The 23,930-nt window shown below is 39.7% G+C and overlaps 1 protein-coding gene across 9 annotated transcripts in view; it reads right to left on the reverse strand.

Annotated features, from left to right (window-relative positions):
• Nucleotides 1-23,930, reverse strand: part of slc4a11 (solute carrier family 4 member 11) — a 126,204-nt gene that overhangs the window by 8,879 nt on the left and 93,395 nt on the right. For all 9 annotated transcript variants that reach the window (XM_044374665.1, XM_044374662.1, XM_044374666.1 and 6 more), the window contains 9 exons: nucleotides 18,945-19,154; nucleotides 16,120-16,204; nucleotides 15,075-15,200; nucleotides 13,357-13,470; nucleotides 11,509-11,641; nucleotides 10,541-10,614; nucleotides 5,150-5,378; nucleotides 4,591-4,697; nucleotides 1,706-1,871 (listed from right to left, as the gene is read on the reverse strand). In XM_044374665.1, coding sequence (XP_044230600.1) covers nucleotides 1,706-1,871; nucleotides 4,591-4,697; nucleotides 5,150-5,378; nucleotides 10,541-10,614; nucleotides 11,509-11,641; nucleotides 13,357-13,470; nucleotides 15,075-15,200; nucleotides 16,120-16,204; nucleotides 18,945-19,154 — 1,244 coding nt within the window. The remainder of the gene's footprint in view (nucleotides 1-1,705; nucleotides 1,872-4,590; nucleotides 4,698-5,149; nucleotides 5,379-10,540; nucleotides 10,615-11,508; nucleotides 11,642-13,356; nucleotides 13,471-15,074; nucleotides 15,201-16,119; nucleotides 16,205-18,944; nucleotides 19,155-23,930) is intronic.

Raw genomic sequence — 23,930 nt, forward strand, 5'->3', positions numbered from 1 at the left:
ACTTTGTAAGCGGGTTTTGTGTGTGTGCGTGTGTGTTTGTGTGTTCAAGGTTGGGGTCACCCTAAAACACACCATGTTCTTATCTAGACTAGTGGTTCAAAACCTTTATGGCTTATGTGTAACCTTTAAAAATAAAGCAGTACTTACAACAAGTAATTATTGTACCGTAACAGACGCTATTATCCAGTATTCCACGAGAAAAGAAAAATAATTGTCATTTTGTGTAGCAAATGTTTTTTTTCTTCTTTCCTACCTTGTCAATTATCTCATGAATTCTTAAATTTATCTTGTAACACCCTTGGAGGAGGCTCTGACCCCCAATTTGGGAACCGCTGTTGACGTGTCCTTGAGCATGACATTGAAACCAGAACACTTTAAATCCCTCTGGATAAAAACTTAAATGCATTAAGCATGAATCTAAGTAAGTAAAAGCAGGTTTTATTTGTCATCAAGGTTTATTTTCACCTATTTTCCTTTAGCGGAACTGTATCAGCAAGTATTAGATTAAAGGTTTGTTCAGTCTATGTTTCTTCACAGAATGATGACAGATATTTTAAATAAATAAATGATGACAGAAAACAAACAAGAAATGCTATTAAAGATCTGTGCAGGTGAAAAAAAAAATCCAAATGGTTAAAAAAAAAAAAAAAAAAAAACTAACTTCAAGACAAAAGAAAAATCAATATGTCAGGCAAACAAAGAAATGTGCTGGATGAAAGAAAGAACAGAAATAGCCACGACTGTTTCTAGCTTTTTGCCCTGTTGTTACTGACACACAAAGGATGAAGTTCAGGTGAAACAAAGCAAATTGTGTTTACTGACCTTTTATTGGTATTACTGTCACCACTTACAGTCTTTGAATGTAATTTAATTTTACTTGGACACATCGATACTCAAAAAGCACTCTATTATGCTATGCTAGTCATTGTTTTGCCCTCCAGTGAATTCTTCATTGTTTGCAACAGACATTTAGATCCAATTAATTTCTGCCCAAAAAATGTAGAAGATAAGGTTTGAAATCCCCTCATCATAGATTTTTACTGCAGGGCTGGTTGATGGTACATCTATGGGGGATGGATGAGCTCTAAATTAGTCTGTCTAATGCAAATTTTGAATAAGAGGGTAAAAGCTCAACATTGTATTTTGGCTCTGAGGCTTCTTCAGAGCTCCCTGACTGCGAAGATTTGACTCAGAGGTCAAGTTTCTGGCTCAGTTAATGTGGTCTCCCTAACAGACCGGAAAAATATCTGGTCGCAGCAGATCCCTAAGTAGGGTCAGTAGATCCCCAAAGGTCCTTGGTGGCTTTTTGAAGAGTCGAGGGAAGAGTTTAAGTCAGTTGCTAGAACCGAAACACTGACAAGATACATAAGAATTATTATTCTGATCTCAGGTTTCACCCTCACTTTTATCATTCTGTCTGGACTATTTTGTCTACATAGAATGAAAAATAAGTCTTTTGCAAACTAACAACTATGTATTGAACCAAAATACGAGTCAGCACTCACAAAAAACCCCCACTTTTTCCATTTTTTTCTTGTATTTTGTACCAAATTGCACCAGCCTCTCTGTAAAATGCACTAAAAATTAACCATTAAATACCTGCAAATTACTCCAAGTCTTGTACGTTAAGATGAAACAGATCACGAGATGAGGATGACACAGTCATGAGGAAGTCTTTTTGATAATCTCAGAAGCTAATCTTTACCTGTTCTCTGGTGCGTTTGTCAACGAGACGACGATGTTCTGGTCGATGAAGATGAGGAGGGCCAAGAGGAAGCCGAGGCCCATGGCGCTGACAACGTTCATGGCCGAGAGCCGCTCGAACGGAGCCACGTTGAAGATGGGCCGGTCATGAACTTTAAAGACTGGAACTGATCAAAGAAGAAGAAGAATTACAACTAGAGCTTAAACGATTAGTTGATTAACTGATTACTTGATTATCAGCAAATAAAGGGCAACTATTTTTCGATTGATTGATCGTTCTAGCCATTTTTAATGTAAAAATGTCATTTGCTGGTTCTAGTGTGAGAATTTGCTGATTTTCTTTGTCATGTACGATATCAAATTTGATATCTTTGGGGTTTGGAGTGTTGTTACCAAGCAATATGAAGGTGCCATTTTTGTTTCTGGGAAATAATGATGGACATTTTATATTCTATTTTATGATGTTGTATAGAGAAAATGATAAAACAATCACAAAGAAAACAACATGACCTACTTGATTATATCTCTGTAATATCGAAGTCATAAAAAAGAAAAGTTTCTCTGGTGGACTTTTATTGTTGATAGGAAAACTATTTTGAAAAGAATCTTCAAAAACATAACTGTTATGTTTTCACAACAACAATCATTATCTACTTGTGTGTAATTTTTTTCTGATACTGGATATCTAATTTTGGACTATATACACCCCCCCTCCCCCCTCCCTCCCTCAAAATGCTGTTGAATTAACTGCAGTTGGTTAAATTTAGGAAGAAATGACAATACAATAATGGGTCTATTATCTTATGACTTATTGTCTCCGGAGGTAAAGGAACAGAAAATTGTCCAGGCACTTAAAATTTAAATTCGCTTGAGGGTTTGGCGCTCATCTCTGGCTTTCTGTGTCGACCCTTGGAGAACAGCTGCTGCCTTGGCAACAATGAATGGAGACTCAAAATAATGCTAAACAATAGAAGATAAAAACTGAGAATCTCCATTATGTTTTGGCCTATGCCTTGATTAAGGAAGATAAAAAGACAATAAAGGCACCAGATAAGGGCGGCCTTGCAGTTAGAAAGCCTGTCTTTTATGTCAACAGGCCTTAAGTGTGAGTCCTCAGCAGGTTAGGGCCAGAATCAAAATGCCTAAAATATAAATATATCCAAAACAGCATTGTGTTGTCACAAAATTATAAAAAACTAACAGCTTTTTTTACAATTGCTTTCCTTCATTTTACACATAGATGTACATTTTTTTTTTACCAAACACTTTCAGCAGATTTAAAGTACACCTTTTTTAGAGCAAAGAGACAAATCACAAGCCTATTTCTCACAATAAACCAACCTCCGATAACAATGTTGACATTAATATTGCAGATGTCAGAAATAAACTTTTTATTCCATCAGTCCCGTTTGCCCCAGTTAACACCACAGAAACACAACTGCTAATAACTTCATCATTAATTAAAAGGCTGTGAGAAAACATATTTGCCTGTGCATATTGCATCGAGTTGTGAAGTAGGAGGAGTGATCTAAGACATCCAGGGAAGTAAAAGTTCTGTTCATTTTCTGCATGGACGATTTTGGTGACGTTTTGAGCACTTACGAGGCTCGGATGGGCATGAAACTATCCTGGATGAATCATCGGTACAAAAGATGAGCAACTGTGTTAGAAAATATCTGGCTCTTTGATTTAAAGTCAAAGGTTGAAGCTTATCCCAAAGTTTATCACATGTGAAATAAGTGCTAATTCTAATGCATTATGAACTATTATGAATTTATTATTATGAACTTAAAATCTTTATTCTTCTTGTTGCTGTTTTCCTTGCTTTTAAAGGACCAGTGTGTAGGATTTAGTGGCATCTAGTGGTGCTGTTGCAGATTGCAACCAAATGAATAGCCCTCTCCTCACCCTCCCCTTCCAAGCACGTGGGAGAACCTACGGTGGCTGTGAAACTTGTAAAAAACATGAAAGGCCCTCTCTAGAGCCAGTGTTTGGTTTGTCCGCTCTGGGTTACTGTAGAAACATGGCAGTGCAACATGGCAGCCTCCGTGGACTCTTCATCATACATCATCACCACTGTGGCTGGTTCCGCTTCTACTATTCCTCCCTGCATTATTTCTAACTGATCCGCTTAACAAACTGCCCCAAATATCTCCATATCTTGTTGTGTAGAACTGTTTTTTATTGAAGAACAATGTCTGCTAATGAAGCTCTGCTAATAAGGTAATGAATATGTTTCATTTACTATAAATTCTATAATAAAAATATCCTGTTATTTAGTCACTTAAAAGCTTTTGGCATGATTAGAAAGTAGGGTTTTCATCAGCAGTAACTTAACATGACTCTGATATGTGCTGCCCTTCGCTAGGCATCCTAAAGCTGACCAAATAAGAACAGAGTGGGCTCATTGGGAGGGGGGAGACAGGAGCTAAGACTGCCTGTTAAGAGACAGAGGCTGAACTGAAGGGCTGCATAAAGGGCCAGTATTAGATAAATAAGAAGCTTTTTGAACTGTGAATCATGCAAAGCTACTTTAGTGGAGTCCCAGAATAAAAATATAGAGCTGGAAATGAGCATAATAGGTCCTCTTTAATGTCTAAATTTTAGAATGGAACATATCCACTGTTGTAATGCTAGGGAGATTAAGTGGCTTATTTAACAAAATTGACATGATTTTTAGCCCACAGTTGAAGTAAAGAGTTCTGATGTCAGAGTGTTTCACAACCTCTTTGAGGTCTTAAACCTAAATTACAATTATGCTAAAACAAAACAAAACAAATAAACAACACAAAGGTATAATATTGGCCACATGTGTTGCAGGCTGATACACACACTGATGATCCTGTACATGAAAAACTGTCCAGGGAAGCAATAAATGATACTAACGCTCAATATCACTGAACAGGTAGGAGCCGATGAAGGAGAACATGAGCACTGAAATCGGCAGGGCGCAGTCTGACAGCACCTCCCTCACTTTGGCATGCAGGAATGGACTGAGAGAGAGAGAGAGAGAGAGAGAGACAGAGAGAAACAAAGAGAGAGAGAGAGGAGAGAGTGGGGAGAGACAAATAATAGAGGAATACAATTACTATGGACAAGACAAGGACAATGGCTGCAATCCTGACACTGTTTAAGTACCTTGGTCTTCCTTTTGCTTACACAATTGAATCCAGCTTTGAGGTTGATTTGATTACTGGGAGCAATCAGAAGTAGAATATTAATGCTTATTAAATCACAGGGAAGAACAGAAGCTTCAACAGAAAAGGGAGCTTTGTAAGAGCCTGTCTGGAAAGTTCTCGCAAGCTCTGTCACTCCTGACAGTCTTTAGAGTCAAGGCCCTACTCAGCAGTATTCATCTGGCCAGCAGTGCTTCCATCCAAACACAATTTAAACTTCTCCAGTGATTTATCTAAAGAGTGCTGCAGCGCTGCAGTGCTGCGCGTACCTCCTTTTGAACTGGTAGAGGGTGTAACCCATCCATAATGTTCCCATCATCAGCAGGAGGCAGAGGACAGGCCTTTCTCGAGTGCATTGGATGAAGGATTCAGGGAGGGTGTTGAGCACCAACCCTGCTGCCACCTCACTTCTGTTTCCCCCCAGCAGGTCTCCACCCCGGGGTAAGTCCTCTATGCTTCTGTTGGCCAGCGTCGGTGCGTGGTAGTACCTCTGAAAGACTGAAATCACATCACCACAGTATTCAGTTCAGCTGGGAATAGATAGTAATATAGATCATTGAAACAGGGGTGTGGGGGCATGGTAGCCTTGGTGTTACAGATGCTGACCATGTACTTGCAACCTTCCTGGTTGGAGTCCAGCCAGGGACCTTTGTTGCATGTCATCCCGTATCTCTCACCCCACTTTTCCTATCATCTATTGTCTTCTATCTAATAAAGGCAAAATGCCCCAAATATACTTTTAAAATTTTTTGAACCCAACACGGTTAGATGCCCCACACATAACTACTTTCACTAGTCAGTTTCACAGTCAGAAATTAGCACAGCAATACTTAATAATAATAATAAATCCAGAGGAAAGCACCACATGACAGGTAAAACTATGATTAGTCTTGTCACCAGCGGTGAGGTCACATGGCACAAAATGAGTTGCTTTACCTCCTGCTGATCATATTCTTCATTTATATTTAAAGCCACAACAATTAGTTGATCATCTTAACTGAATAATCGTTTTTTGTCATGTATTTGCTGGTTTCAGCTGGTTTCAGCTTATCAAATGTGAGGATTTGAAGCTTTTCTGTGTCATACATGCAGACTAATTGAGAAAATAATTGACAGATTAATCGATAATGAAAATAATCATTAGTTGGAGCCCCATGTTATTAATCTATCTATAATTTTGTCATCCAATTCTTCCATGCTGTATTTCTGTAATTTTGCTTTCTTAGTTCATTCTGTACACACAACATCTGTTGCATGTCTGTCAGTCTTGGACGAGAGGGATTCCTCTACTGTTGCTCTTCAGAGGTTTCTTCCATTTTTCCCCAGTAAAGGTTTTTTTTAGGAGGGTTTTCCTTATCCGAATCAAGGGTTTAAGGTTAGAGGATGTTATATTGCTGTACAGATTATGAAGCCCTCTAAGGCACATTTGTAATTTGTGACATTGGGCTATACAAATAAAAATCGACTAGAAAACCCTAAAAATATGCAAGAAATCTTGTATCAAACCAGCAACAAATACCCCTCAAAAACAGTTTGCAGTGGTTATGCTGCAATGAACATGGAAAAGGCAAAGACACATACAAAAAATACTAAATTTAGTAGTCGTTGAAAGATTGGATGGAGACACATCAGCAACAAAGACTGTAACGCTGTAAGAGGAGACCTGCAGCTTTGCACCTGATCAACTCGATCGTTAAATACTCACTCATGGTGTACAGCACACACACACACACACACACACACACACACACACACACACACACACACACACACACACACACACACACACACACACACACACACACACACAGACGAGTGACAAATCACAGGAACAAGACTGTGGCTAGTATGCTAATCTGCCAGCTCGCACCAACAACGGATGATCTATGCAACCTATCAACAAATCTTTCTGAGGGCAGGATTTGTGTCACCAATTCAGTATCTGACCAAATGTGAAATATGGTCACAATCTCTCCTTCTGTTCCTGAGTTATAGCGTTGAATAATGGCAAGAAAAGTGTTTTTGCAGAACATTGTGATGTCACCATGAAGTTGACCTTTGACCTTTTGGATATAAAATGTCATCACTTCATCATTTATTCCTATTAGACATTTGTGTGAAACTGTGTCACAATTAGCATATGAATTCTTGAGTTATGGCCAGAAATTAATGAAATTCTCTCTGGGCATTCCTGAGATATCGCTTTCATGAGAATGGGACAGACATGAGGTCATAGTGACCTTGACCTTTGCCCACCAAAATCTAATCAGTTCATCCTTGAGTCCAAGTGGATGTCTGTGCCAGATTTGAAGAAATTCCCTCAAGGTGTTCCTGAGATATCATGTTCATGAAAACGGGATGGACAACCCGAAAACGTAACGGCTGCCGTCATTGCAGAGGCACAAAAAACAACATCAAGGTGTCACCATGTGCCGCCAGAACAGCGTCCATGTGCCTTGGCATTGATTCTACAAGTCTCTAGAGGCCTACTAGAGGGATGAACACCATTCTTACAAAAGATATTCCCTCATTTGGTGTTTTGATGATGGTGGTGGAGAGCGCTGTCTAACACGTCAGTCCAAAATCTCCTATACGTGTTCAATTAGGTTGAGATCTGGTGACTGTGAAGGCCATAGCGTATGATTCACATCATCCTCACACTCCTCAAACCATTCAGTGACCCCGTGCGCCCTATAGATGGGGGCATTGTCATCCTGGAGGAGACCACTCCCATCAGGATAGAAATGTTTCATCATAGGATAAAGGCGATCACTCAGAACGACTTTGTATTGATTTGCAGTGACCCTTCCCTCTAAGGGGACGAATGGACCCAAACCATGTTAGCGAAATGCCCCCCCACAGCATAACAGACTGGATCCCCTCACTGTAGGCGTCAACCACTCAAGCCTGTACTGCTCTCTTGGTGTACACCACACATGCACTCGCCCACTCGTCGAGAATATGGTGAAGGATGACTCATCTGACCATATCACTTGTTCCACATCTCTGTAGACCAGCGCCTATGGTTTTTGCACCACTGAACTCTGAAATGTGCATTCATCTTTGTAATGAGGGGTTTATGCAGTACAATCCTACTATAATATCCCTCTCTATGTAACTGTTGACAGATTGTTCTTGCTTAACACAGTCTGATCACGTCCTGCATTTGCATCCTCAGTCACCTGAGGAAGAGTTGCTCCTCTGTTTTTCCTTTCACATTGCACTTATGTGCAAGCATCACAGCCATCAAATGTGCGTTGTTGACCACAATTTCAAACCCTATTTACTGAAGTCTCTCCCATAGATGTGAATGCAGATGTCACTTGAGTCACTGTTCCTATTGAAACACCAGCTGAGCAGCCTTTGTGACTGAAGCTCCTGCCATCCGTGCCCCAGCGATGAACCCTCTTTCAAAGTCACTTGGATCGTTTCCTCTTGCCAGCTTGACACAAAATAAGAATCACCTGGGCCCGCTCAGCATTTTTATACATGCCACAGAGCATGATTGGATGTTAATTGCTTAATTGTACCATGCAGTGCACCTGTGTGGAAGCATCTGTGTTTGTCATGTTTCTCCACTCATTTATTCAAGTTTTTTTCCTTTTATTTGTCACCTGTCTGTATATGGTGCCAACAATAAGAATCCTCAAACTTTGATCCTTTATTTTATCTCCTGATATGGCCTGATCAGTCCAGACAACCACTTCAGAACTTAAATCAACCTCAAAATCGCAATGTGCATCTGCCTCTTTAGTAATAATCTCATAGGAGGCTGTAATGTTAAATTCTGCAGAGCGATGGCTCTTCTTCCATTTTAAATAAGAAGGAGGACACAACCTTGTCTATAAGAGCGCCAGACAGGTAGAAATCATCTCTATCGTCATTGAAGAGCGTGTGACACAACCTGCATGCAGCTCCCTCTGCAGGCCTTTTCACAAAACCAGAAGAAAGTTATGGGGCAAGCAAAGTTCTACAGGGGAGACTGGATAACAACCCAAAATGTATTCATTCATGTTCCTGGGAAATATTTTGGATGAAAAGTGCCTACAAAATGGCATAGGTTAATATTATGGTAATGGCATATGAGCTCGGAGCGTATTTTACAAATGGTTTCTGAAAATTGAACTACTGCACCGGCAATCTCCAAACAGGACAACATCGCATTCAAAATAAATTACATTCTGCTATCGTCATCTCATTTTTTGGAAAATTAAATTGTGTAAAATATTTATGATATACTAAGATGAGGCGCAGTAAAGGCAGGGGTGGTGAAATATGACTGCAGGCTGGGTTCAAAATCTGGATTGATTCATTTAGTGCATCGTATTTCTCTCAGCCTCTCAGTATGATGACCCACCAGAGTAACACAGGACATTATGGGTTTATTTCTCTCTCCTCACCGCTAAACACCATAGAGGGCTCTGTGTTTCACCAAATGCTCACTTATTCAAATCCACCACAGGTCAAATCCCTAATAAGAATCTCATTACATTACATAAGTAAACTAATAAAAAGTTAATTAATTAAATAGTTAGTTAATCAGTTGTTAGGGTCTGATTTTTGTTGTTGTTGTTGTCTTTATAGTCTATTTTCAGAAAATCTACTTAAATAATAAAAATTATATCTGGCATCATACTAATATAAAGAAATATGTTGAGTTCTTTCTGTAAGACTTAATTCATCTGCAGAACAATAATACAGGGAAAAGCTATTTGACAGATTCTAATTAAATTTACTTAATGATGAGTTGAAGAGATCTTATGACTATGAGTCAACAAAGGATTCCTTAGTCGAGGACAGGAATATTAATTAGCTGCTCACCTAAAAAAAAAAAAAACCCTCTAAAATTCAGCTATTGTACACTGTAAATTAAGATACTTTGGAAATTAGCTGTTTAAAAATCAGACATTAGCTTGTAATTCCTTGCCAGCCTGACACTTCTTGTAAGCCAGGTCTGGTGGTGGATGTGACAGCAGGTATGATGCTAGCGTTAGCGTTGGTTCTGATTAGTCAGAGCTGACGACAAGCTCTTGATTTGCACAGCCAAAATTCCTGTGATGTGGCAGGAAGAAATACACAGACAAGCTGCAGGCTGAGCTGTGAAAACAAAGAAGAAAGACATCTGTCATGTGTGTCAGTAACTTGGCTTCTTCCCTGGAGTTTTTGTGCTTTCCTGTCTCACAGGTTGCTATGGATCATGGTCATGGATCGCCTAGTGATGGATTGTGGGCTTCCATGGACTGTGGCTGTGGACCTCGTGCTGCTGTGGTCCTGCTTGATGCCAACGCCTGCTTTTATTATTATAATAGTCATATTCTTATTATTATCATTATTGTTTATTATTATTGTTATTATGCTTCCCTGTGTCTCTCCCTCCCCTCTCCCATTCCTTTCTCTCTCAATCCAACCGGTCAAGGCAGATGGCCGCCCACCTAGAGCCCAGTTCTGTTCAAGGTTGATTCCCGTTAAAAGGGGAGTTTTTCCTCGCCGCTGTCGCCAAGTGCTTGCTCATTGGGGGAATGTCGGGTCTCTATAAATTAAAGAGTACGGTCTAGACCTGCTCTGTGTGAAAAGTGCCCTGGCCAAGATAACTTCTGTTTTGATTTGGCACAATGTACATAAAATTGAAATGAAAATGACAACAACAAATGAAAACTTACTTTTGACTGTGCCTTTGACTGCATCGACTACAAATGCGATGGAAATGAACAAGGCGATGACCTCCTCCGTTGACCTGGAAAAACACGGCGACATCACATTATAGAAGTGACAATCAAATCGGTTATAGCATAGTATGTAAAAAACAAGGTGTTAAAAAACTGCAAAGTGTTAAATGAACTGAAATAAAACTAAAAACTAATAAAAGAAAAGAGAATAACATAATGAAATAATAATTAAAACTAACATCCGTACAATTTCAAAATATTGGTATAAAAGAAAATGAATCTTCAGCAAATATTTGATTGTTATTGTTACTGAATTAAATTAGAAAACATCACTGAAGTATGAAATATTGTTTGTTTCATGATCTATACATGTTGTGATACATACACAAAATTATTATACCTCTAAGACATAAAACTACACCTGCAGGCAGACATACAGGTGTCCGGTGTCCAAGCACCCAGTCCAACTCAGACACACACAGCTTGCAATGTAACTAAATGTAAAACTTCTAAACAAGCAGGGGTGACTAATATTAAACTCAAAATTTATATAAAAATTGTAATGTGAAATTACAGTTTGCAGGCTTATGTTTTTTTATATCTGAAAATGATCCTGCGGTTTCAGTCGACCTTATTAGAACCCAATAAAAATCTATCACTTTATTTGTGCTTAAGGTGTGAATTAGTTGTGCAGCAGTGAAACAAAAACACAAACTCATGACATAAATTCAAAGTAAAAGTAAAATTTGTTTAAACAGAGTAAAAAATCTAAAACTTTTTAAAAGAGACGAGAAGAGAAGGACGCATACTAACAGAAAATTTAAGAATTAATTAAATAAATTGGATTGTACTCAAATAAAATGAATTAAGGTGAGTTTAATTAAAAGTGTGTGCGTGTGTGTGTGTGTGTGTGTGTGTGTGTGTGTGTGTGTGTGTGTGTGTGTGTGTGTGTGTGGTAAGACCTTTTGAAGAGCTTCATGACAAGGCTGACATTGAAGATCCCTCCCAGGATGAGGAAGAGGCAGTTCCACAGACCGATGCAAGCGTAGAATGCCGGGAAGTCCAGGTTGTAGTCATCACAGATTCCTCGGATCACTGCAAGTTTATTATTAATCCTTGTTACCAACATGCACTCAACAAATAAAGCACAGTTCATGTGCAGCTGCTCTGCTTCTTTTGCTAATGCAAATATGAGGGAGCAGTAATCGTGTATACCCCCAAAAAACGATGCAGATAAACACTAACTCATATGTCACCTTGTTTGTAATGCGTATGGACACTGAAGCATGGTTGTTGGCCTAATCAGTTTCCATACGATACAAAGAAAGTCAAGAAATGCATTATTCCTTCAAGTTTCATCTAAATTAAATCCATGATGTTTGAGATATTGTATGTGATGAACAAAGAGCCAACAGAAGGAGACCATCAATTCAATCAATAAATAAAAAAAACAATGGAAAGGAACAGTATTGATCATCTTTTTGTACTCTGTAAATACACATATGCTTTAAAAAAAAAAAAAGATAAAACAACAGAAGGACTGTTTTTGCTGCTATTCATGAAGAATCTGAGGAAGAACTGTATTAGAGATTTCTGCATAAGCTTGAGCAGATGTTGATTTTCACACATTTCATACAAAGATAAAATAAATGTTAAGATTTTCATTTAAATAAATAGCGATTAAGACTGAATCACCATGTTTACACAATGGTGATTCAGTCTATGGCTCACTGATGAAAGCGCTTGCATTTGCAGTATTATGATTATTACCAACCAGGTGTCTGTGGTGACTTTCCCGCCATGCGTTACGTGTTTTACGTGTTTTCTATCACCTGGTGGTTAATCCGCCAGAGAGGCTAGGTGAACCTAACACAACAGACTTGCTCTTCAATTCGCTTGTGCTAGCGTGACATCACACAGCAGCGACACTGTTTGGATCTCTGGGAGTGAGGTCGAGTGAGGTCCAAAAACCAGACCTGCAATTACTGATTAACGCCATATGGTGCCACCAAAGAGAACGAAACGGAGATGTTCAAGATTGCCACTTTAAAACCAAAACAATTTACTTGTAATGTTGAGCAGATTTGTGCAAAGATGAGTTACAACTTTACAAACAAGCCATTGTTCTGCTCAGACAATTATTCCCATGAGAATGTGCTTAGCATAATTCTAACCCATTTACTTCAAAGATCATCACGCCACAAACCCCACAAACAGCTTTGGTATTAAAAATACATCTTGGCATCGAAGTCACTGCTTTTCCTCATCACTGCCCGATTCTGCAACTTCCAGCCGTCAAGATTGTTTAAATTCCAAACTACAAAACATTGCTGTTGGGTAAAAAAACATAACAGTTTATGTGCTGTTGTCTCTCTGAACTGAATATAAAGTTTACATGTTCGTGTATGCAATGAGCGAGCTTCCTGACCCGTAGGCCTCTGGAACAAACCATTACGTAAGAAGGGAAAAAAAAAAAGAAGTTATTTTCTTTCATTCCTAAAAAACACACATTTTTGGAGATATGTTCTTATTGTTCGACCTCACTGGGAACACTCATTAAGGGCAAATGTGTGAACAAACAGCTAAATGACTCCAACATTGCTGTTTTCTGGTAAAAGAGCAGATGAGGATGCAAGAGTTTCTAGCTGCTGTTCTACACGGTTGGGTGCCTCCTCCTCTTGATTTCTGACATAATCTTCTTAGTACTCCACCTACCCCAAGCCTCCTTTTCAAATTGGCCGTTGGCAGGAACTGTGAAAAGATAAGTGTGTTTTGGCTGAGCTGGGTTGAATGAAAGAGGGAAAGCCTACCGCTGATGAAGATAGCAAGGGGAGCTGTGGTTAGAGGGATGACTAGAGGAGAACCGGCGAACAACGAGTAGATGACCCCACCAATGCTCTGACCGATGATGGTCTTCCGGACATCTGGGAAGAGAAGAACACACAGAGATAAAACAGGAAGGAAATATTCACATGTTCTGATTAATGTTCTTCTCTAGAGCTGAACAGAAAACTGGAGAAATTTACCAAATCATTTTTAAACAGGGAATGTTATTACAAGGCAAAAGATTTTCTCCGATCCCCTTTGGACATGTTTAAGACATATAAAAGTATTCTGTTTTGAATAATAATTTGTGTCTGATATGGTTTTCTGAGGAGAAACTTAAAATTACATCTACTCCTTCCTCTTTAAAAAAATCCAGGGGGATTTCAAAAGTTTATCTGCTGGATGCAAGATGTTTCCTACTTCACTCTATTGACAGTGTTTGTACACTGGAGGCTTCAAGTTTCCACATCACAATTGTGAAAGTTGCATACTGGACGAAGACTGTCATCCAAACAAGTTGTGTTGTCACAAATCCTGCTGGTATGAACACGTTAAACGGAGATTTAAAATGAGAAGAGAGAAGTTTTACTACTTCAGCAGACGAATGTGAAAACAAACTGCACATACATCTTTCAGCAAAGTGAAGGTAAAACATCCAAGTGATGTATCAATAAGCAAAACGAGTTATCACTGCTTGCTTTCTGTGATATTAGTTCAAACCGGGACTCCTGCCTGTTTCACCTGCTTCCAGACAGAGATTTTGGTGTTGTTGTTTTCCTTATTTGTTGTCAGTTTCCCTCCTGACAGTTAGTTTGGAGGTTTGTTTGTCAGATTGTGTTTGGCTCGTTTGGGGAACTTGGTGTTGTCTGGAGGGATTTTCTTCACTTGGAGTAGTGACAGCGGGGGGGTTTAACTGGCAGAATAATCAATACAATCAATTAAAAAAACCCCTGTCCTGTGTGAGGAGTGTTTGTAGTTGACAGAAGTATCCCCCAACCAGACGTCACCATGCCCATCAGAAAGAAAGCTGCTTTCACCTCACATATTATTATTTATTTTTCACAATTGAGGACGTTTATTAACCTGTTTTCTATATAAACTAAATATAAACAAAATTTATAGTGAAATTACATAAAGTATTCTATTATTGCACATGTGCTATTCAGGTAGTAGGTAAGTGTCACAGGCATGATGTTGTTCCTCATCTGTCGGATAAATGAAATAGTGAACTGTTTGCTAACATACTCTGCCAGTTTTTGGGGATTCTTCTGCCCTCTAGTGGCCAAAAATCAACTGATGCAGCTTTAAGCTACACTAAATAATAGATTATAAAATCATAAACAGCGATAGTATGAAACCACCAGCCTCTTATCTAACATCAACTCTGTTGGCAACTAATAATGTTTAATTCCTGAATACTGCACAACCCATAACTTTAAGTCAGTGATTATTATTGTATTGTTATATTGAGCTAACTGCTGATGTAAAGGGAGTTAATGACCTTGCTCATTAAGCTGTATGGGATATGTAGTCTATCTCCTCCTAAAAACATTATTGATTAGAATATGTTGTTAAAAATAGTAGTTTGTTAGATCCAAACTTCAAACTCTGTGTGAGGATTTGTCTGTGCAGAAAATAACCAGTAAGCAGAGCTGCTGAGAAAAAGGTGTTCAGGTGGGTATTTTCGAGTATGTCCTCGTACCAATTTCACCACGTGTGCTCTCGTCATTGAGGGAGCCGAAAGCGATGGCGGGGAGGAGGATGGCGATGTAGAGGAAGATGGCTGTGGTCATGTACTTCAGTAGGGTTTTATTACTGCCAACTATACCTGAGGGGAGACAAATGCAAACACATGAGTCATATTCACCTCATAATGGAGCGGAGGAGGCTCAACACTTTCATTTCAAAAATGACAAAAACATTAACAGAGTTCATCATTCAGTGCCTCTACAATATGGACCATCCAGTACGTACAGTAAAACTATTCTACAAGGGCTTACACTACCTACTGCCCTTACAAAAAAATATGAGTAATTTGTTTCAGTTTTGTGCTATCCATCATTTTGTAAAAGCAGTTATCCCTTTTATCCAAATGATGGATAACTCATTTTGGAATAAAACACTTTAATTGGGCCCTAATGTGATCACAATGATTTTGGTCCTGTGACCTTCATCAGATGATCATTATCTGATGACACTCACAAGACAGAAATATCTTGATTTTGTTACAGCACAATGAATGTGTTTGGATTTTTATGAAATGAGGACAGGACTGAAAAAAGAGCAGTTGAGGAGGAGAATCCAGTTTAACAACTTTGTTCTGCTTAAATGCACCTCAGGTAGTCTCAGTCAGGTTTTTTGTTTTTTTGTTCTTGTTGTATGTGCACATTTATTGGAGAGGGGGCAGTGGTGTTGCAGAAAGCTTAAAACACATTTCTTGATAAAGAGTATGATTTGATGAGTCAATAAAACCGCCAACCTGCTGAGATTGCAATGGGAATATATAAGGCAATGTCCTTGTCTGATGACTTGGGAAATTACAATAATATTGGACATACGGGAACATAAGGGAACAGTAAGACATCTGAGTCATTTTAGCAAGAGACGACCCTAGATGTGACACAGATGCAGCACAGATGTATTTGAGGCAAACGGTGACAGACAAATGAGGAGCTGCCAAGAGGCACCCCGGTGTGGCATAATAAGGAAGATGATTCACTTTCACTACAAGTCCAGGTCCTGCCTACCATCTGTGAAGTCAGAGGCGTAGAGAGGCAGTCTGCGGCACAAGTCCTCATAAATCCCCCGGCCAGCTTTGAAGAAATCTTTACACTGTGGACAGATGGGAAAAGGTTAGATTTTTAACAAGGACACACGGACTCGCTGATGCAAAGTAACTGAACCAGGACCAACCTGGCCACCTATAGCTGATATAAGTAACAGCAGCAGCGGTTTGCAAGGAAAGCAACAGCTGCTGCAATTTTGACATTTGTGCCACCTGCAAGCAATGACAACTGCATTTTTTTTCTCTTTTTATATCCATTTGTGTGTATGTTTAACAAATTATACTGTACATTTCAGTATATTCTGCTGAATACTTAAAAGAGTGTTGTCATGTGTCCTTTGTCTTCCAGGACTGTTATCCTGGTTACTTTGGAGAGTGAAGGTGTTCAAATGGGAAAACGGGGTTGCTGAGGCCTGAAGAAAAATAAAAATGAGCGATGTAGGTTAACTAAATTCTGTCTTATACTGAATAATGGTAAACTTGGATGTTAATAATTGACATATCTGGTAAAATAATTAGCTTTCCAGACAAATAACATGTATGTTTACCAGATGGACAAGTGTTTTATCTAACAGGTGGAAAAAGTAAGAAATATAAAACCTCAAAAACAAACATACCTGAAAAACACTCAATGCAACAAAAAAAGAAACTATACGCATTTCAATTTAATCCTTAATAATGTACAATGTTTTTGAAAATTTAATATTTTGGTTTTAGGCAATTTAGGTTGTGTTATCCATGGTGACTTCCAAAAAAAATGCCACAGCATGTAAGGCCTGAGGCTGTACCCAAACTTTATCTTTTATGCATTACTCTGCTCTGGACAGTGACACATTAAGATTAAAAAAAAACTGCCCAATTGATGATTCAGCTAAGACACTGAAATCCACAGAGAGCTCTCTGATAGATGATTTGAATCATCAAATTCAACAAAGTAGTCCTAGAAAAGCTCGAATAATCCAAAACAATGTCAGCAGAGCGGCACGGTCACATTTAGATGTACATTTACTTAAGATCCCAGTGTCCCTAGAATGATAAAGAATGACAGAGATGACAGAAACAGCGAGGGACAGAAGATTGTGTATTTTTAGAGATGTCAGGAGATGGAAAAGAACCACCACATGATCCAAAAGGAGACATGAAGTGCTTCTTAAAAAGATGAGCTTTCAGGTTACAGAAGATAGGGAGTAAAGTGCAGTCCTGACTGAGCTTATTAAGCAAATTATCCAATTACCCAATGTTTCATTTTCTTGTTGAACATAACATTACACAGTTAAATGGAGCACTTGACAAGGTGGGGGCGGAGGGATGTATGAGTAGGAAAAGCCCTTGGGAAAATCATTCCTGCCTCATTTGTCATCTTAAAAAGTTTTGACGGTTTTTGGCAGAACAAAGCAATTTACTTCAATGTAAACAACATCAAAACAAACAACAGCATCAGCATTTTCTTTTTTTTTCTCCTTGAGCGAGCTGGCTAGTTTTATGAAGCCACGCATGCTTGTTCAACCAGCACTATTCATCCATTAAATCCCTATACATCATGGAATCATTTATTATTACAAGGGAGCTGGTGAGTGTATTGTGTTTGTGTGTGTTTGTGTGTGTGTGTGTGTGTGGTGATCACAAGCTTTTGGCTCAGGTTCGATAAACAAAAGTCTCAGAGAGGAATTACCGTCCACCCGTTTGCCATTCGCTCTGAATGGTCGATAGAGTGAGGCAACAGGAAGGTAAAACCATAAAAACACAACAACAATATGGCCTTGTTACTTCAAGTTTAGGAAATTGGTGTGATGTTGCAGGTGGTCCAATGTCAATTTCGGATGTGAAAGAAGGTGGAGAAGGTGGGTGGTCTCTCTGTCTCTGTTCTTTTCTCTCTCATTTTATCATTTTCTATTCCCTCTCGATTTCCCCTGCTCTCTCCCCCTCCCCTCCTCTCTCTCATCCCTTCTTTCCCCCCTTTCTCTCCATCGGTCTCTCTCTATATATCCCTCTTTCACTGAGTGGCACTGAGCCTTTCAAGCCCTGGGATAAACACCTAACAAAATCCTCCGCTATAAAAAAAAAAAAAAAAAAAAAAAAAAAACACAAGGGGAAATGTCTGCGAGCCCTGGCCTGTCAACGGCAACATTAGGAGGAGATGTTGGTCCGTGGCATTGAGCACAGCCCCTCTGGAGGTGTGTGTTTATGTGCGTGAATGTGTGTGTGTGTGTGTGTGTGTGTGTGTGTTTGTGCGTGTGTAGATGCACATGTAGCTAAGGGGTGGGGAGTTCTGACAGGACTGTGAGAGATGTAAGGTCATTTACCCACTGAGGAGGCCTGGCAGGAGTTGATGCTGATTGATTAGGGGGAGAGAAAAGATGGAAGAGTCAAGCCAGCCGAGCGAGGAGAGGAGGAGGAGGAGGAGGTCGGGGGGGGGGGGGGGGGGATGGAAAAAGGAGACTGAAGAGAATTTTAAAGAAAGGTTGAAATGTGTAAATGTATGTGCATAAGTCTCATTTCTCTACAGAGCCCTGTAAAGAAATGAGATGATGGGAGAGTAAGTGCAAGGTGAGGAAGGAAGTTGAGGATGGGAAGATTTCGGATAATACCCCAACTCTAACACATGGAGGAAAATTAGGTAGGGAGTGCTCAGGGCGCTGAGAGTGACTCATAATGTCATCATATGAATACATGCTGCTTTAAAATGTGTGGAAATGTGGCAAAAAGCCTGACACTAAAAGGCGGTACATACGGGATATATAGCTCCCGCAAACACACACATACACACACACACACGCTGCTGCCCACCTTGAGAGGTTTGTGACTGCGGGGGTCAGTCTCCTCTTTCCCCAGAGCGGTGGGCTGCTGGTTGGCTGCTGTCAGCTGGTGCCTCTGGAACACCAGTGCCTCCTTAAACTCCTCCTGCGTCTTTGTTTCCAGCAGCTTCTGCCTGAAGGAGATGTCAGAGAACATGGTGGCGAACGTCCTGCCCAGCTCCATCGCTGTCTTGGTGCTTTTCTGTGGGAGAGGAAATCAAAAACTGCATTCACTGATTTTTTGGCCAATTGGGGGCAGTGGAAATGTGGTGGATTTCCGTGCTTCTATTTTATATAAATATTTACGTTACTGTCTTTCAAAGGCTGTAGCAGGCTCAGTTTTAAAGCTAGATGAAGATTCTGGTATCATACCGTATAAAATTAGATGACCTAAGGCATCCATTGATACCATCCATGTCATGCTAGCTTGTCGGGAAGGGGGCTAAATAACACTCCGAAGTTAGGCTAAATTTTGGCGAAGGAAAAACTGGCATGGTCATTTTCAAAGGGATACCTTGACCTCTCACCTCAAGACATCTGAATGAAAATGGGTTTTATGGTTACCCACAAGTCTCCCCTTTACAGACATGGCCACTTTACATTAATCCCATGCAGTTTTTACATGCAATTTAAATGTGTTATTTTCACCTATTCTATAAATGGTGAATTTGAATATTTCTGCATATGAGGTCCCTGAACAGTCTAAGAATTGCATAAATTGGGTATGACTGGAAAGCTCTTGTGGATTCAGTGAGCACAACTGTATTCATTTGTGATGATGTTAGTCCCCACAGTAGCAATGTCATTGTAGTGTACCATTTTTTGAAACTTGACCTCACTGTGTAAAATGACCTATTGTGACCTCTAGGATAATCACAGCCTCATGAAACTTTATAACCACAAACTAGAGGCCGAGGGCATTCAGAGGATGTATGTAGTTTCTAGGTATACTGACAATAAGGGGTTTTTGAGCAATTTCTAGAACAGAAGTGCTCACCATCCAATCGCCAAAAAAAGCAATTCTTGCAGAAATCTCCAAATGTCAAATGTTTTTTTATACCAAATCACAGCATGAATTTTCTTAATGTGGTATTTTGGAGGGATTTTTGACCATTTTTATCAATTCTTGAGTGGTCAAAACGGTTAAATTTTGCACCAAATCTGTGTAACAAATGGTATAAACCCAAAAATTGCTACTTATGAGACATAATTGAGGATGGAAGTGGCCATCATATACTTCCATCATAATGTTCTAAGACCTTATAGACTCTAAACGTTCAAAATTTGAATAGGCGCCTAAGCAAAAAAATGTTTCTTATAGATTTCTGACAAAAAAAAACACACACAGTCCTGAGCGTCTCAAATTAATCTTCAGGTTCCCTGCTTTCAGATGATGTAGACCACTTCTATGTGGCAGATACTGTTCATCTGCTATCGCCCCCTAAAAATCCTCTGCCCCCCTAAAAAAGACAAAAATGGGTCTATGGTAGGGAGGGAGAATGGAAGAGGTTAAGCTGCTAAATGTCTCACTGTCAATAACTGTCTGTCTGCCATTTGGTACTGGGCGGATAGTGTACAGTCGTGTTTTTATGAGTTCCTCTTGCAAACCAGCTGCCTGTTGCAGCAGGAAACTGTGCTGATGAGAGCGGTGGGACTGAAAAATGAATCAGTAAAGTTGCGGGCAATAAAACCAAAACAATGAGCTGGAACGCTCTTGTGGGTTTTAAAAAACCCTTTCACATTACACCATTTTAATACAAAACTATTGGGCACCCAGGTAGGTACTGATTAAAATACCACATATATCACATAACCACAATATTGAAAAAGAGATTGATTAAAGCAGCTTTCATCCCAAAATTCAAATGCTTTTAGCACTGATGACAATGTATACAGTGAGATTTATCTACTGTAACAATTAGATTTAGAAGTTGTTTTTTTTAATCAATGTGATGAAATACCTTGATCTGTCAGGTATTTAATTCACTGGATTAGCCAAAAGTAGACATCATCTGGTCATCAGGTCAACTGATGTATAACGTGTTTCTTAAATAATTAATCACAACTTAAAATGGTGCTGTTTTCATCAAATGTCTCTCAGTTGCCAAAAATCTTTTACAAAATGCACCAAAACTTCCTGCTTAGCTGCCAAATAGAGCTATAAATCTGGTCTGTATATCTTAATATTAATACTTCCCAGGTAGGTTGGGTAGGTGGCAGTTTGGAGTTGAGTGTTTTGGAGGACAATAATCCCACATCTGTTACAAATAATTCTATCACAAGTCACAAATTGTGACAGAGTGATGGTAATATTGTGCTGGCAGGCTCTGCGATCACGTGGTGTCATGGAAGCCTTGTTAGCCAGGTGGTGATGATACTAACATAGCTGGGCTCAATGCATACAGCAGCAGCTGCAGCAAATAGAATAACTAAAGCCCTTAAGCTTTCTCACAGCGGTAATTGAATTTCAACCAGAGCTGAAAGAGTTGAAAGAACAGACCTTGACTTTTTTAAGGCTCTCTTTCTATGTCAAGGCATGGGATACCCTACCTACAGTCAGACAACAGGTTTGAGAAGCAAACTCCATCAAAAATCTAACTGATGAGTATCAAATCTCAGCAGTTACACTGGATTCCAATGGAAACCCACAGTTGCAGCAGAAAAAAAAAAGCCTCCCTATTAGCTGCCAGGACGCAAACACACTCACAATGACAATACATGTTGATGTTTAGCTGGTCATTTTTTAATTTTGTTTTAATGTTCACCATCTTGGTTTAGTGTTTTATCATGCCAACATTCGCTAATTAACACTTAACACAAAATACCTCTGAGGCTGATGGGAACGCCGTTAGTTTTCCATGTATTTTACAAATAAATCAGACAAATTAAAATTTTGACCTGATGATGGTGCAAGATAAGAAGTCAGTATTACCAAAGTTATTAATTCATCCACATGAATGTCTTTTTTAAATTACTATTATTTTTTGGCATGTTGCCTTTATTTGAGAGTCAGTGGAGAGAGAGACAGGAAACACAGGGAGAGAGAGTCAGACGTATGACACACAACAAGGGACCCGCGGCCAGGAGTCGAACCGTAGGCGTTGTGGTTATGTGGCATGTGCCTTGACTGTTAGGCCATCGGGATGCCCTCAAGATGAATGTCTGCACTAAATTTCATAGCAATCTATCCAATAGTTGTCAAGACATCTCACTCAAAACCACAAAACCTCGCTAAACGGCGCTAAAAGGAAAGATCAGGGGATCACCACAGTCATTAGGATACATCATCTGAGAATCATAAATACTATATGTACAATCAATAATTACTATAAACTGCCAATGTATCTTGTAGATGTGAACATATTGAGATATTTCACTGGATAAGTAAAGAATTTGATCTGCTGGTGGCTTCATACTCTGGACATGACGAATACACAAAATTTCATGGAAATCCATTGAATAGTTGTTGAGATATCCATGGAACCACGCCGCTCACAAAGCTGAAAAGTATCACAGCACCCATAGAAACTTCTCAAACTACTCCTGTAGCATAAGGTTGCTAGAGCTATGAGGAGGTAATAGCGTGACACAGAGGTAGCGTTTTCAGTTAGGTCATAGTGAAACTAATGGCAGAGAAGTGGATTACGCTGCAGAAGCTATCTTGATATGTCTTCCTGTGACTCTGGGTCAAGTTAACTACAGCTGCCATCCTCAAGAAAGCAGGGAGCCACCTTTAAAGCCTACAAGGAGTGAGTGTGTCATACTCAAAAGATGGGATTTTCAATGGAGGGATTATTTAAGTTTTGAAAGTTCAGTCACTAGTTTGATTAACCAGGCGGACTGGGAAAATGTGGGTGCAGAAAGTGAGTGAACACATCAATATTCAACACAGTTTATTTGAAGGCAACAGCAAATAAATGTGATGATATGAGCTTTCAGGTATGAGTTTGTTTAATCGAGTGAATAAGAAACGGAGCATTTTTTAAGAAAGGTCATGCCTATTCAGCACATTCACTTTGGGTAAAGAAAAGGACAAGAAAAAAAGCCACAAATGCTGTAAAGCTCTCTAAATGGTGGGTGATGGAACCAAAGGAATTCCTATTATCATTATCATCATGCCCCTTCAAAGATTTTTCTCGCAGAGGCAGTCACCATCAAGGATAATTGAGACATAATAGTGCTTTATGTTTACTTGGGGCTTAGATTAATGCCTCTGAGAATGCCATTAGTGGTTGTGATTGCTGCCTGTAAGACTGGCAAGGAGGGCACTCGAAGCATTGCGGATAGGCACAAACACAAAGGACGGTTCATGGGAAAAAAGAGATAGAATCCAAACAAACAAACAGACAAACAGAAAACATGATGCAGTTAGCTGAGGCATTGCTGATTGCCAGGGTCATTCCAATCCCCACATGGTGGTTCCAGTTTGATGGTGGGTTAGTGAACATGGTGTGCTTTTGTGGCTGGATAGGAAGGTGGAGGGATACCATGCTAAAAGTGTGGGCAGCATGAAGAATTCCCTTTTTTTACAGCAGAAACGGGGCTGAGGATTAGAGGATTAGGGCTCCATCTGGAGTGGAGCAACAATCAGAGCCATCTGAAGACAGGAGAGTGATGTGTGTGTGTGTGTGTGTGTATGTGTGGGTGGGTGGGGGGGGGGGGGGGGGGGGGGGTGGAGTTGAAAGCTCAGGATGGAGCAGTGGAGGACAGGAGGGTTGAGTGGCTTGATGCGAAGTAGAAAGAGTTCATGTTTGATGGAAGGGAAGGGTATTACAGGATATGTGGCACTCTCCACCGGCTACAGCAAGCTCTTCAGAGCTGAAGAAAACAGCAATCCTGCACACAACAGTGACCCAGAAGGTTCAGCCAACAGGACACTCATGCCCACACAAGATACTGAGAGGCCTTTGGATTAAATTCAGTTCAGCAGAGATTTGGCAGCACTGCAGCTGTACCACTGGTATTTTAGATATAGTAA

The sequence above is a fragment of the Thunnus albacares genome, chromosome 15 (genome assembly GCF_914725855.1).
Source record: "Thunnus albacares chromosome 15, fThuAlb1.1, whole genome shotgun sequence".
NCBI lineage: Eukaryota > Metazoa > Chordata > Actinopteri > Scombriformes > Scombridae > Thunnus > Thunnus albacares.